Source organism: Trichoderma reesei, assembly GCF_000167675.1.
Source record: "Trichoderma reesei QM6a unplaced genomic scaffold TRIREscaffold_2, whole genome shotgun sequence".
Classification (NCBI taxonomy): Eukaryota; Fungi; Ascomycota; class Sordariomycetes; order Hypocreales; family Hypocreaceae; genus Trichoderma; species Trichoderma reesei.
The window spans coordinates 950608-965869 of NW_006711149.1; the positions used below are offsets into that span (position 1 = coordinate 950608).

General features: G+C 54.8%; 4 protein-coding genes across 4 annotated transcripts; 2 read left to right on the forward strand and 2 right to left on the reverse strand.

The window, feature by feature from the left end:
- Positions 1–914: 914 nt before the first annotated feature.
- TRIREDRAFT_55276 (uncharacterized protein) lies at positions 915–1313 on the forward strand (the record flags this gene model as incomplete). The annotated part of the gene is made up of 1 exon (XM_006962083.1): positions 915–1313. The coding sequence occupies one exon, from the start codon at positions 915–917 to the stop codon at positions 1311–1313; it is 399 nt and encodes a 132-aa protein (XP_006962145.1).
- A 524-nt stretch (positions 1314–1837) lies between these two features.
- Positions 1838–3113, reverse strand: TRIREDRAFT_55584 (uncharacterized protein; the record flags this gene model as incomplete). Its single annotated transcript, XM_006962290.1, has 4 exons — positions 1838–1983; positions 2055–2307; positions 2367–2975; positions 3051–3113. Coding segments are annotated over 4 exons (1071 nt in total), but the record flags the coding sequence as incomplete, so codon positions are not given.
- A 6645-nt stretch (positions 3114–9758) lies between these two features.
- Positions 9759–13055, forward strand: TRIREDRAFT_25244 (uncharacterized protein; the record flags this gene model as incomplete). The annotated part of the gene is made up of 4 exons (XM_006961931.1): positions 9759–9919; positions 10088–10306; positions 10466–11114; positions 11220–13055. Coding segments are annotated over 4 exons (2865 nt in total), but the record flags the coding sequence as incomplete, so codon positions are not given.
- Positions 13056–14005: 950 nt separating this feature from the next.
- TRIREDRAFT_55543 (casein kinase I) lies at positions 14006–15114 on the reverse strand (the record flags this gene model as incomplete). The annotated part of the gene is made up of 3 exons (XM_006962291.1): positions 14006–14323; positions 14424–14968; positions 15039–15114. Coding segments are annotated over 3 exons (939 nt in total), but the record flags the coding sequence as incomplete, so codon positions are not given.
- Positions 15115–15262: the final 148 nt, after the last annotated feature.

The window sequence follows — 15262 nt, forward strand, 5'->3', positions numbered from 1 at the left end:
CACCGACACGACAAGGCGCAACTTCAATGCAGTAACTGAAGCTGTATATATAGTCAAAATTGGAAGAGTACAGAAGCGTCGAGATGAACTAAAGATCGTTGAGCTTGCAGGCAAATGGGCAATTTACCTGCCGCTCTCCAGGGTACCTTATCATACCATCTGATTGTAGGAGTATGAGCTTAAGAACATGGCATGCGCATGCCTCCTGTTGTGACACAAGACGCTCGTCTTTCTCTCGATCGTAGATACTGCCGAGATCTAATTCCTCCCAGTGTAGCAGGATAATCCATTAACTCACGTTGTGCAATGTAGTTCGCAGTCTTTCCGTAAAATTCGATCCATGTATGGACGGGCTGATGCCGCTCACAAGTACTCGCAAACACGCTAACAAGCCGAGGTTCATTCGTCAGTCCGCTTCAGCCCCCATGCCTCAGCACCCAAATCGACACTCTTCATCTCACACATACACTTTCATCCTCCTCACCAGGCATCAATCCACATCGCCATCTCATCCAGGCAGTGCGCTATCAAATCCACACGATATAACACATCATAGTGCTTTCATAGATATCCCGTCCCATCTATACCGGCACATTGCAGCACCTCAAGATCGAGCCAGCAGGCACCGCAGCTCAACCACATCAGACAACACACCCTCACACATATCCGCCTTATACACACCATCCGCGCCCGCCCTCAAGATGAGCAAGGACAAAGAAGTGCCCCATGAGGACACCGATCTCGGACAAGTCCAAGCCTGGTTCGACCTCTTCTCCCAACGAGACCAAAAGGTAGGTATCCCACCTCAAAAACATCAACACCGTCACCATCACCATCCCTTCCTCCATCTCACAAACACCCCCTATAAAAACCCCATTTAAACAATAAAGCTGACTATCAAACCCAAGGGCTGGATGCACCACCTCCTACCGCACATCAAAATCCTCTCCGCCTCATCCCTCCCCACCCCCACCATCACCTTCTCCTTCACCGTCGACCCCTCTCACGCAAACGGCTTCGCCAACCTCCACGGAGGCGCCGCCGCCTCCCTGCTCGACTTCTGCACCACCCTGCTCCTCACCCTCGTCTGCAAGCCCGGCTTCTGGCAGACCATGGGCGTCAGCCGCACCCTCAACGTCACGTACATGCGGCCCGCGCCCGTCGGCATGGAGGTCCTCATCGAGTGCGAGATGCTCCAGGTTGGCAAGAGGCTGTGTGCCCTCAGGGGGACGATGAGGAGGAAGAGTGACGGGGAACTACTTTGCGTTTGCGAGCATAACAAGGCGAATGTTGACCCGGATCCCAAGCTCTAAAGTGACGTGAATAGTCTTGTGCATTTTTGGTCAAGAAATATAGAGGTTTGCTATAAGAGCTCACTACAATTTATGATATGATAGAATAAAGATGGGGAAAATCAACCGTCCACCAAGCAATGAGTATATACCAGGAAGAGTTAAATGCCTTTCAGTTTCCTGACGACGGCCCCGGCTCCTCCATGTGCGTAATTTCGATAATCTCCAGTTCCGCATCCATCAGCAGCTCCGGAAGCTCGTTCGCTACCGGTTCGGACTCGGTCTCGTCCTCCTCATCCTCCTCTTCATTTTCCATGGTATACTCCATGTCGCCCTCAGGGTCGTCCGAGTCCTCCATTTGCAGCAACGCGCTCCATAAAAGAAAGTTCCTTGGGAGAACTGCATGCTTGCCGTGTGCCGTCTCCGAGTCGCTGGCCTTCCAAAAGGCAGACGGGCCACAGGGTCCATGGGGATCGTAGTCTCTACAAAAGATCAGATGCGTCAGCTTTTCGCGTCTGAATGAGATCTGAAAAGGTGCAGTTGCCTCACCTGTCAAACCAATTTCCTATCACGCCACGAGCAGATCGCGGCCCACCAATCTGCACCCCCTCACTTTTCCACCTCTCTTGCCCCTGGAAAATAGACACCGACGTCCATCTCACCTCGCCCTCCCTAGTCAAGCCAACGGTTCCTTTCGAAGTAAAGTCTTTAGCTTCAGTATACTGGGGGGAAGAAGAAGAGGGCGGCGACTGGGATACTTACCTCGCAAATCTGAAGATGCATTGTCATCCCACGAATCGTCAAGTGGGCGAGAGATGCCTTCATAGTGTACAATTGGCAGCTCTGAAGAATATTCCGAATCCGGCCCGGGTTGTTCAATCTTGGTAACGTGGATCCTCATGATGATGAGACGGGTGGCTTCCCCAACGTCGAGAGTATGAAGAGGGGATTCATCGCGTTCGGGATTGGTGAAGTTGTAGCTGAAGAAGTCATTGTAATCAAGAAAACAAACAATCTGTGACAAAATTAGCCCCTATAGATGCATGTGGTGTATTCCGGACCATGGCAACGTACTCGATACCAAGTCCCTGTCACGCCATATGGATCCATGGCATCTAGCGATGACTTGTCGAGATTGGGAGTAGACATGAAGCTGCCTTTCCACGAACCAGAAAAGGGATTGTCCCAGATATCGCTAAACAGCCGAGTGAGCTTCTTGACGTAAATGTTGTTACCAAGAACGATCTGGATGGCCTCGACTTTCTCCCAGTCTACATTGTCGCTCCCATCGTCCATAAAGGGACCCCATCGAGACTCATCGGTGTATTCCCGAATATCATAGACCTTGGAGCAGGCATAAGGGTAAGTTCTTGCAGACCGCAGTCTTCCGGTCTTGAGGATTGGCCTGCCGTATAAGCAGTGCAGCTTTGCGCTCTGCTGGCGCTGTGCCTCGTTTAAGACCGTAGGGGGTAATTGGTGATGCTGGGTTCTGTAGACTCTCTCAAACAGAGACGACTTTTGGAGAAAGGCGACCTGGTTGCCCTCGTCTTCAAAGAGGGTCTTCAGAAAATCCGCGTTGCGAGACGCATGCTGAGTGTCGGAGGTCTCTACGGCATGGCCAGTGGGAGAGGCGTGCTTGAGCAACCTGTTGACCACCTCGTATACAAAACTCAGCTCATCCTCCTGCGTTGTTCAAGAAAAGTGTTAGAAGATGCCTCTCCGCGAACAGGCACTATCAGAACTTGCCTTGTCCTCGACGTCTTCACGGAGGCAGATGTTCTCCAATCTGACGACGTCATGCAGCTCAGTCTCCCAATCGAGCCGTTCATCATTAGGAGGCGAATCCTGGCTCCCATCATCAGCTCAAGCTTTGCGTATTTCTGAAGAAACTCCTTGAATCGCTTACAAAAGTATGCAGATAAATGTCCTCGCACAGCTTCTGGTTCCCCGTCACGAAGCCGTGAAGCGCCCGACAGACGCGGGGTAGCGATCCGAGATCCCTTGGCGACAGCCACTGCAGGATATTGTGAAGAATCTCGTTTGGCAGTGTCGTCAGATGAGCCATGGTTACCGTGAGCCTTGCCTACCTGGTGAAGAGGCAGCTTTGGCAGTGTCGAGGCAGAGGGTAGAAGCGTCAGGTTCTCTCAATCAGAGACGGCTTCGGTGATGATGCCATATCAGCTTCCGAGGTGCGTGACCCGTAGTCGTTATCTCCGGAGACGACACACTGTATGGCTAGCACTATGCGGAGTGCTATCGGCGTTGGAAAGCAGGCCAATTCCAGTCCGTGTTGGTGCGTGGTAAGCCTGTTGCGGAATCAGACTCCGTGCGGACTGATGAGCTATGTGCACAGTACGGGCAATGCCTTCCGTTCGTATCACCTGGACTCCGCGCCTGCCGTTAGAACTCTGGGCCGAACTTGCCTCATGATCCTGTATGTCAAGAGCGGCAGGCTTCATGCGCAGCTCATTCCCCAGTTTACGGCTGGGGAGAATAAACTTTGCCCTCGACTAGAAAAAAAGGAAGAAGAAAAACAAAAAAGACATTACGATAACATCCTGAGGTTACGGTGGAATCGAGCAGTGAGGACACAGCAGCTGGCCTGGCCGTCAGACACTCCCGATTATCCTCGATCAAGACGACCAACGCTCAAATCGGCCAAACAGAGCCATATTGACGAAATAAAATGGTACATGATTTGAGAGAGTACCTAGTACAAACAATCTCTTCAAATGAACTTGACTGAAGCGCTGTTCTTTACAGGAGGCTTTTACAAAGGGATCCGTGTCGCGGACTGGTGCTCGTCTACCCTCGGCTTCTAGGCGAAAGGGACATGATGGGTATGGCATGGCTAAAATGTTTGTCGATTGTACTTATCCAATTTGATCTCCTCACCTTTCTGATTTCCTCAGCCATCAACGGTAGGATTGGTATCCGATCGGCTCGCACGTCCTTGGCCAAAACATGCTAATTGGCTTACAGCAAGGCAATGCCTCGGCGACGACAACTTGAAGAGATGTCCTGGCTGGGCAGCTATCTGGCGAGCAACATTTGGCTAAAGGTACGTAATTACCCTCGCGCGCCATGGGGGTTTCTGGCAATGAATAGTTCTTCTCGTCATGGGTCCCACAAGCCTCTAACTTGCTATGCCACGACCATAAAGACCAAAAGCAATTTTCAGGGCATTGTAACATGGTAGAGTTCCATGGTGCAAGTGCCTATGCCATGACCAGAAACCTCCATGGCGCGCGATGGTAGCGAGAATGATGCTCCGCTTTTGGTCAGAGCTACCTCGACTAGAAGCAGCTCAACCAAAGCGACCCAAATACCAAGAAGCCATCCTGATGCTGGCGGGACTGGATGTGCACAGAAGGGGCGCAGTTGTTGGAGGCCAAACCTCGAGCTACCCGATAGCCCTGCTTCTGTCTGCTTTCGAGGTTTTAGAGCACAAAGTTTAGCCGCCGTGGCATTGCCAGGGTCGCCGTTCTCTCTCGCGGGATTCCGTGGCTGCTCTCGAGGTTCACAGGAGCCAGGTCAAGGCTCAATTCCGTGCCGTGGCGTGCCATGTTTCAATATGGCTGCCCAAGCTGAACCACCTACATCTGCAAAGAGCATTGGAGGCTTCATTGTTTCGAGAGTGAGATAACTCCTCAGCGGTCGTTGGGCGGATCTGGATGAAGGACAGGTGACTTCAAAAAGAACAGGATGCCGAGCATTGGGCAACTGAAGAGTTGCGCCCCTTGAGCAAGCCATCGAGGCTGATTGACGAGTTCGGAAGTCAATCTAGACTCGCCGAACCCCTGCCGCTTCGTAGGCACGTTGCCCCGTTGCCCCATCGCCCACATGTCAGGCAACGACGATCCCAATGGCTCACTGACAGAACGTCCCACGGCATGTCTAATTAGGCTCTCAAGTCAGGTCCTCGATGTGCGAAGCTTATTCGAACAATGCCACCCTTTCACCTGGCAAACTTTGAAGGGGGTCACATTGGATTGTCCCGCGGCGGTGGGCCTGAAGAGAGGGGAAAAGATCACCGTCGGGGCCTAAAGCACCCGGTAAGGATTCGGATCGAATTGTGCAGCCTTTTTGTGTGGCCTATCACCCGACGTGACCTCAAACAGGGTCTCCGCACGAAAAGCTGATCCAACTGATGCCACAGTCCGAGAAGCTCTAGTCTGTCAGAAGGGGAGAGACTGAAGATAGCTTGAAGGGCGCTTGCTCAGTTTCGTGCTACGCCTTTGTCACTATCTCATCAGTCGGCTGCATCGTAGGAATGCCGAGACTCGATATTGAGGGCGTGATTAGGCAAAATAGCAGCGCTGAGGCATCCTCGGGTATCAGCAGCAACTCACAACAGGCCAATGGAAGAGAATCACGGCGTGGTTATGTAACCGTGCCCCGTTGGTTTGAGACCGAACGCTTCTTTGCTCATGTTAGAAAGCTGCATCAAGGTCTTCTTTCAGCGGGGGCGGAGGCCACCAAGTCAAGTTGTCTCCGTACCTTTCTCGGACAATGTGAGACACTGCGTTGGGCATCGGCTAGAGCACCCAGTATGTATTTCCCTCTCGACTGCATATGCAACTCAGGGTTGGGCACTTTTTGCTGACCGTGAGATTAGTATTCCAGTAGATGCAAATGTACACCGGATCTCTGTGGCCAGGATCTGACGAGCTGAATATTGGGATTGTGTGGAAGATCGGAGGTTGACCGCGTCTGACCCTGGTAGGAAGCAACTCCTCGTTCTGCCTCTTGCCTTATTCCCCCCCATTCATGGACCGGAGCCACTTCGGCCCGGCACGGCGAGATCCGATCTCTGTGGGCGAGTGGACTCTCGAAGAAAGCATGACATTTTCCAGATGTGATGGCTTCGCTTTACTGAATCGCCCGGGTCATGAATTCAAGGAAGTGCTGAGCGCTAGTAATGCATTTGCTCACTCCCAGAGCCCCCTTGCAGGATAAAATGGCTTACAATTGCTGACTGAGTATGCAGACAAACAAAAACATCCCAGAAGCAGCGACATATCCATCCCGTTCAGCTGGCGTGGGCTCAGCCAGAGAGATCCCTGCCCTACCAACATGGCAGCGTCACAGCAAGTATTTCTCCTCCAACAATCAACCTGCTGCCAGTGCGTTCTCTGGCCTATGAAAAGACTCGCAGTCACCGGGTTGGCGCGTGGCTTCGTCCTCCTCGACCGCTAACCCCCGCACTTGCTAAACGCCCCCAACGGCCTTGTCCCGGGTCGCTAGACAGAGCTAACGTCTGTCCACGCGGCATCCTTCCTTGTCTCGACCTCCCTGATCAAGACGATGATCCATGCGAAACGGAGGCTTGGTACTCGGGAAACTGTTGATCTCGGCGTCTTCCGCAGCTTGGACCGGTACCGACGGCCTGTCTAGACACCATAGGCTCTTCTTGCGCACCAGCGTGGTGGTCTGCAAGCGCAATCGCCGATTAGTCGGCCGGTGGGATGCTGCTCCGCACTTGGTCGACGCTGTGATTGTACATGGCACAAGCGGCAGATTTGGTAATACGGGGGCATCGCGAGATCTACCGAGCATCGAGGTGCTACAGGTACGAGTACCCTCGAGAGACGGGTATCCCTCCCCATGGCTTTCTGGCATTTGTCGTTTGGGGGTTTGTGCGTCCTACTTCCCGCCCGATAAGCTCATGTTGAGTCGGGCCCGCTAGGACACATGCTACTGGTACACCGGCCTGCAGCCACTCAACTTCTTCTGCATCTTGCTGCTCCCCGTCTTGCCGTCCCTCGAATCTGAGGCGTTGCAAAGGGAAGTCTAAACTCCACAGCGGGCGGGTCAAGCCGCGCCAGCCGATGGATGAGCGTGACATGGCGAGGCTGAGGGCAATGTGCCAAGTACTGCTGGGTGAGGAGCAGCAGGGCCTTCAGATGATGGTGTGCAAGCGTGTACGGAGTCTCGCAAAGGGCGCGATTGGTGCGATGGATCTTTGGCATGACAGTCCGACATCGAGTCTCTCGCCTCCGGACGTGCTCGCATTGGAAACTTGACTTGTCTTCAACAGGCCCTACGGCGAGCACGGCCTATAAACCACGGCATGGCTGGAGCGGGCGTTTCTGGGGTTGGCATAACGGCTTGTACCTACAAGTACTACGTGGTGAGTACTATGCTGTGCAACCTGACGGGTTCTGCAAGGATCGTGGATGGTATGGCCGTGCTGGGGTATCCCTCCCTCCCAAGGAGAAGCATGGGCCACGGCCATGGCGACCTGCACCGACCATGCCGTGCGTGCTTCGCACATACGAGTACTGCAGTATGTCCTCCTACAGACATTCATAGTCTCCATTCAGACAAGCACGGCCAGCATGGCAGCGCACGATGGGCGCATTCTGCTGGCGAGGTGCCGCCACTGCAATGCGAGCCAGGCTGCAAAGCTTGCATCGCATAGCGCTTGGCAGGTAGTATACGAGAGCAACAGACACGGGTGACGGCAAGATACAAGTGCCCATGGCAGGTTGCTGGCTTGCTGGCCACGATGGACGGCAGTCGCGCGATCCTGCGGAGGATGTGCCCTTGGCAGAATCGGTCCATGTCGAGTGCCAAACAAGGGGCATCAGCCGTTCGTTTACGCGCATCGGCGTTCTTTGCTTGCGTCCCACGCCAGTCCGATACCCGCTTTGCAATGCTGCGTTTCGTCGAAGGCGACTCTGGGGCGGCGATAATTCAACCCAGCCTCCACAAGGCGGTTGCGCGGTTAATGCTCTGGCTCTCTGTGGGCAAAATGCCGACGGAGTTGGACAAGGTCGTGGGGTGGTCGGGTGAGTGCTCGGGTCGCCGAGCTGAGAGGCCCATGTTGAAGGGAACAGACCGTTGATCTCTCTTTCGTGTCTGCAATCTTTGTTCTTTGAAGTTCCGTTTCCCTCCACAAGGACATCCAAGGTCCAGTGGCCGCCTCGGACCAAGGACGAGGACATGGAGAACAGAACAGCTTGCATCCAATCCCGTCCGATGCAATCCAGCCCTTTTTTTCCCTCTCGCACACCCAATCAGGGGTCCAGGCCGCATCGCTTGCAAAGGCCCGCCCGGCTCGCGCTCACTGGCCCAGGGCCCCAAATAGCGCTCCGTTGTGGGTGCATCGAGCAATTACAGTGCAGCTGCAGCGCTGGAGTGCATGTGCTAGGCCTGGCCCAGCGCTGCTAGTGCCGCTAAATCCTGGACCCCATGGTTCCGTGTGCCTGCGCTCTTGGGGCTTGGGGGGCACTTGTTCCATGGGGGTCCCTCCAACTGGCAGTTCCGTCAGGTCCATCGTCTCAATCTTTTGCACCCAATCTCCATCTGATCGCCCGCAGTGTTGCCTGCTCCATCTTGTTCCGTCCCATCACCGTCTGCCCTGGGAAAAAAAAAGGGACAGAGGAAGAACATCCGAGCTTGGGCAACAGACTGGCCGCTGCTGCGCTCACCAGCATCACGCGGCTGACTGTACGGGCCTCGCAAAGGCAACGCCCGGCGCTGTTCTGCTCTGCTCGCGTACGGCCGTCGGTGCCTCGGGCGAGTCCCAGCTTTTTTTCAGCTCCGAAGCCATCGTCGACTCGACCTCACGCAGCGTTTCTCCCTCAGCCTGCGCCCGGCCGGCGACGCCAGAGTCCATCGTTTGAGCCTGTATCAGCCTCGCTGCAGCTCGCCTTTCCTGCGCGCTCATCTCTCGCCACACTGCTTGGCTGCTCTCCCCTCAGCTCTTCTCTTCTCTTCCATTCCTGGGCGTCACCGTGCTGAGCTGAGCTGAGCTGAGCTGAGGCCTGCTGCCAGTCACACGACGGTGCGCTATCGGTCGACCATCGTCTTTGCTCAGTTGTCGCCGAGCCTCTTCCTCCCTCGCATGATCGGGCCCGGATCTTAGCCGCTGGCCGGGTCGTTCCATTGGGCTGGTTTGGCAGCCATGTTGCATTGAGCGCATCTTTCTCATCGCTGTTCACAAGGGCCGGGATAGGGACATCGCCTCACCAAGTCCAACGCTGGCTATTCTCGACCTATTCTCTTCTTTACTGTTGATTTCTTTGCGTTCTGCACCTATTTTCCCTGCCGGTCTTATCACGGAGGTCTCGCAGGGCTAGAGACGGAGAACGAGACAGGTCACAACCCCGGGGAGCCACTTCGTGAAGGAGAGTCGTCGAGACACTGCTGATTGGAGTTGAGCCTGCTGGTCAACACTATCTCTGTTGGTCTTTGGTTTCTCTTCGACCGACTCGGTCCCCTTGCTTTGACACTGCCTATCTCTTGCTGTTGAGCCCCCCCTCGGCTTCTCTGTCTAGGAGAGAAACAATTTCACGTCGAGCAATGACTACTACAGCTGGGTCTACAACGGCAAAGCCAACTTTACCCATATCTCCGGCCAGTTCCGCCGCCATGGGCTCCGCCCGCGATGGAAGCGGCGCATCGCCCGAAGACCCTGAACAGGCACGAACCTTCAAGGCGGAGAACGGGGCTACCCCTCGTGACGAGGCCCAGAAGAGGCCTGGCGATGACCAGAACGAAGTCTCGTCGAACTCCGAAGAACCAACACGCAAGCGGAGGCGGAGCCGGAAGGGCCTGGAAAAGAGGTTTGAATGCAACGCCGAGGGTTGCGGGAAGAGCTACTCAAGAGCTGAGCATTTGTGAGTTGACCCAGTACAGTCTGCGTTTTCCATGTTGCTCCTGCTCTCCGCGGTGGCTGGGTTCAAGACCGATTCTAGTTGCAGCACCAGATACGTTCGCTGTTAGGGGACATGCCGCTTCCGAATTCACCAACCGGCGTCAGATACTTGCGACTAACCGCAACTCAGATACCGACATCAACTTAATCATAATTCTAAACAGATTTTTCGCTGCGAGTATCCCGATTGCCCCCGAACCTTTGTTCGAGGAGACTTGTTGAAGCGGCACATGGACCGGCACACGGCCAAGGGTTCGCAGCTCAACAGGAGGGACTCCATGGTCAGCCATGCGGCGTCTGTTGCTTCCCCCAAACTCGCCCCTGCTGATTCCAGTCGGTCAGTGCCAGTGTCGATGCCTGGGCCAGGCCCCGGACCCGGAACTGGAACTGGAGCTGGAACTGGAACTGGAACTGGAGCTGGAGCTGGAGTTGGAGCTGGAGCCGGAGCTGGAGCCGGAGCTGGACCCGGGCCTGCACCCGCACCTGCACCTGCATATCACGACCCCAGGCCGCCCCCTCCAATTCATCACCATCACCCCTCTCCCCAGGAGCCTCCTGGTGACCCCTACCCGCTGATGAACAACGTCGGCCCTCCTTTGTTCCCCGGTAGCTCATCGTCCGTCGGGCACGATGCATTTGGTCGCGATCCTATTGCACTTGCGGCAACAGTGCCTCGCAGGCTGGGTACCGGCCAGCCTTCTCATGGCCCCAGTCGGCCATCGATCCAGACGAATGTCGGTCCATACGGCGTCATTTCACCAGCCTCTAGCCACCATGGCTATCATAGCCAGTCCAGCAGCACCCCGCAAACCGCCGGCTTTGTTTCCCAGCATAATGTTTTACCGTTTAGCTTGCCACCGGCACAATTCTCTCACCTGCAAACGGCTCCGCCGCCGCCGCCGAGAGATGGGACAGCATCTCATGCAACGACGACTGCGGCGTCACATTATTCCGACACCCATCACTCTCATCAACATGATATGCTGATGCTCGATCACATGGAAATGTCAAACAGTGGACCAGTATTTGCTGACGATGGCGTCAACAAGTCTCCGTATGTAGGGATGCCAGAGGATTTCATGGCCTACTTGTTCAACTCCCTGCCAGCGAATGATTCTCCCCATTCACATGCGCTACCACCTCCTCTCTTAAAGTACGTCTGATTTTGGTTCATCCTTCTTGAGCCCATGTATACTAAGCATACTAACACTTTTTTCTTCCCCAGCTACGGCAGTTCGCACAATGGCAGTCACGGTGACCAGTATTTGGGCGAGCAATCACCTGTGGGACTATTCCCCCCTGACCCCCAAGATGTTATGGCTGTTAATAACATCTTGGAGCAGCATGCCCCGGAGGCCAGTCTCACAGAGGAGCGTAGCCAGGAGATTTTCGACCTCATCAGCGAACGGTTCCAAGAGGACAATGAGGATATTTCAGCGAGACAGCGACGAAACAGCATCCTTAGCGGCGACCGCTCGTCCGGCGAGCACATGCTAAGCAGGAGGATGATGCAGGCTTACGTAGGCTCGTACTGGTACCACTTTAACGATCAGATGCCCATCCTGCACAAGCCCACCTTTGCCACGGAGAAGACGCCCAATCTGCTACTCATAGCCATCATGGCTATTGGTGCGGCTTGCCTGGACAGAACCCACGGGACCAAGGTGACAATGGCCGGAGCAGAGGTGTCTAATTTTCTCGCAGAGCACCTGCGATGGGAAGTGTTCATGGATCGAAGTTTCAAGCCTCCTGCTAAACTCTGGGTTTTCCAAACGCTGATCCTGCTTGAGCTATACGAGAAGATGTATTCGACGAGGGAGCTGCACGAGCGAGCTCACATTCACCACGCCACTACGGTTACTTTGATGAGGAGAGGGCGATCGCTTATCGGCAAGTCTACGCTAGATTCGCCGCCCCAGCACAGCACCGACGGATCGCGAAAGTCGTCGGCCTCTGGGATCGCTCACACAGCAGATGAATGGTGGAACCACTGGATCACAAACGAGGCGACGCGAAGAGCCGCCTTTGCCGCCTTCATTATCGACTCGACCCATGCTACCATGTTTGGGCATTCGGCAGTCATGGTGGCTCACGAAATGAGGTTGACGCTGCCTTGTGACGAATCGCTGTGGAGAGCTGCTAGTAGCGCCGAAGTAGGCCGAGTGGAAGCCAACCTCATGTCCCGCGGGATCAAGCCCGTAACGTTCCTTGAGGGGTTGAAGCGCACACTCAGTCACCAAGATGTACGGACGACACCGTTTGGTCGAGCGGTCCTCATGGCTGGCCTCCTCAGCATCACATACCATATGCACCAGCGCGATCTCCAGGTCAATGTGCTCGGAGGAGGTGTCATTCAAGCCCTTGGAGGACGCGACAAGTGGCGGGCGACTCTCACGAGGGCCTACGATTCGTGGAAGTCCCATTTTGATAAGGCGCTGGAGCTGAACGACTCCGATCCTTACAGGCTGGACATGCGACAGGAAGACTACAACGTCGTATTCGAGAGCCGCACGGTGCTGCACCACTTGGCACACATGGCCATGCACGCTGACATTGTCGACTGCCAAATGTTCGCCCGTGCTAAGAGGCTGCTTGGTCGCTCTGTCGGACATCAAGAGTTTCTCAGCGCCCAGCGAAGAATCAAGGAGTTTTGGGCTCCATCTGCCAGGGCTCGCGACGCCACGTATTACGCGCTCAAGTTCTTGTTGTCTGTACTTGTCCCTGACCGGGCGGGGCCCCCGTACTCGACGGGTCCTGACCGCGACAAGCCATACGAAACCCGCGACGATGTGCTATTGAACCGTCCCTGGGTCCTCTACTTTGCGGCACTGGTCGTCTGGTGCTACGGATATGCCATTGAGGGGCCTTGTCTGACCGGATCAACGCCGGTTGGCCACCATGAGCAGTGGCAGCAGATGAGAGCCTACCTCTCCAAGTACGGCGGAGTGACGGATCCGAACGAGCTGAGGAACATGAGGGGCATCAACGGAAATACCGCCATGCTCATGGTGCTCAAGGATACCTTTGACAATTCTCGCTGGGAGCTGCTACACGAGGGAGCGAACCTGTTGCATAACTGCATAGTGCTCAACTCTGGTGGGCATGTCTTGTGAAGACACCGACAACTGAAGCTAATTGGGGTTTCTAACAACGTGGCCTATTGCTGTCCAGCTTATTGATCTTGAAATCTTGGTTAATCATTTGTTCATCTACTCTGGATCACGATGCCAATGGATACATCAGCTTGGGGCGGGAACGGCGGGCAGACAGCTGAGAAGAATTATACATGCGGGCGGCTGGCGGATTTGTCTCTGACATATGGGACGGCGCATCACTTTGCTTGGTTTCATATACCCCTTTTTCTTGTGATGGCATTGGCGGGCTGTGTATGGTCCTCTACCTGCGTAAATGATTGATCTATTTGGGGTAGTTGGTGGGAAACTGTGGAAGGGGAAAAAAAGAAAATTGGATATGAGCGGAAAGAAATCGAACGATATATATGCATTGCCTTTCACTCTGCCTGTGAAATAAGAAAGAGTTTGGTACATGCTATGCCCTCAACCAAGAACGCCAAACTGTAACGAGATATCCAGCAACAAAGTATGTGGACTATGCACAACATGGCCGTCGATATGCTTCCACAATTCTCCTCCTACTGCCACGCCTACTCCTGAGCACCCCCCTTCTGCGCATTTGCCTTTCTGACAACCACCCTGACGTTGACCTGCTTTGCCTTCTTCAACCTGACTACCCTGGCCTTTTTCTCTTGCACATGCTCGACCTTGGCTTCCGTGTCATCCTTTGGCATCTCCGCTTCAGCTTGTTTCCCGCGCTGCTTCTTCGGAGGGGGGCTTTCGTCGTTTGCTTTCTTGACGAAGATGATTTTGCGCTTTGACGATGTCTTGAGGGGCTGTTCTTTGTCCTCACTCTGCTCGCCCTTGTTCTTCCCCACCGGGTGTTTGTCGTCTTTTGCTTCCTCTCGGTTCTCCAGAGGATCATCATCCCGCTTCGAACCCGCACCCGCATCCTTCTTCTCATCATCATCCAGCTCATCCCAGTCAAAGACCCCATCATACTCGTACCCCTTCCTCTCCATCAGCCTCCGATACATGGCCCTCAGCTTCCCATAGTTGGGCTTGTCCATGTACCCGAGCGACCGGACGTACTTGAGGTGCCGGGCGAAAGCGGAGGGCAGATCCTGGCAGAGGACATCGACGGGGATGCTGAGCTTGAGGCGGGTGATGCGTTCGCGCATGGCGCTCGTGGGCTCGTCGGGGTGGGCGTAGCCCTGCCAGGGGAGGGAGCCGCGGGCGAAGTAGATGAGCATGTAGGCGAGGGATTCGAGGTCGTCCTTTGGAGATTGTGACTGTTGTTTTATACATACAAATACATTAGTTTCCTCCTGAAATTTTCCCTTGAAAGGGGAGAAAGGGGGTTGGGGGGTTGGTTTCATGGGGAAGACTTACACGGTCGAGGTGAGCTGATATGGCAGCCCAGTAATAACTCCCGCAGAATGAATAACTCGGCGCCAACACCGTCTTACCATCATTCAGATAATCGCCGACCAGACCAAAGTCCAGGATATACACCGTCTTGCCCTTTTCCGCACCGAAGCCCATGGCGAAGTTATCCGGCTTGACGTCTCTATGGAGCAAGTTCCTCGAGTGGAAGGCTTCCAGCCGGGTGATTAGCTGGTCGGCCAGCATGAGGGTGGTCTTGAGGGAGAACTTGTTGCCGCAGCGGAAGAAGAGGTTCTGGAGGGTGGCGCCGAGGAGCTCGCAGACCATGTACTCAAAGGCGGAGGAGGAGGAAGCAGAAGGGGGGGCTGAGGAGGAGGAGAAGGAGGAGGGATTGCGGCCGTTGGCGTGGAAGTCTGCGATGCCGGGGTCGTTGCGGAGGAGGGTGTAGAAGAGGGATTCGCGCTCAAGGTCGTCGACTTGGGAGGGGTTGTGGGGGATGGGGAGGGACTGGAGCTTGATGGCGACGATTTGGTTGGTGAGGATGTCGGTTGCTGGCGATTCGGATATGTTAGGGGGGGGTTATTTCGTGGATGTAAGGGGAAGAGAAAGAGGAGAGAATACCGATGTAGACGCTGCCGAAGCCGCCTTGGCCGATGATGCCATCAAGGCGCCATCTGTTGTCAATGATGGTTTCCTGGAGATGATGCTCTGTCAATGCGTTGTTCCTGGGGGTATGGTTGAGGGTGAAGGGATGTTGTTACTTTTTGCTGAGCCACGGGGGCTGTTTCTGGAGGCACATCGGGATGCATGTTCATATCTCACCGAGTGAGGTTATTCACGGAGCA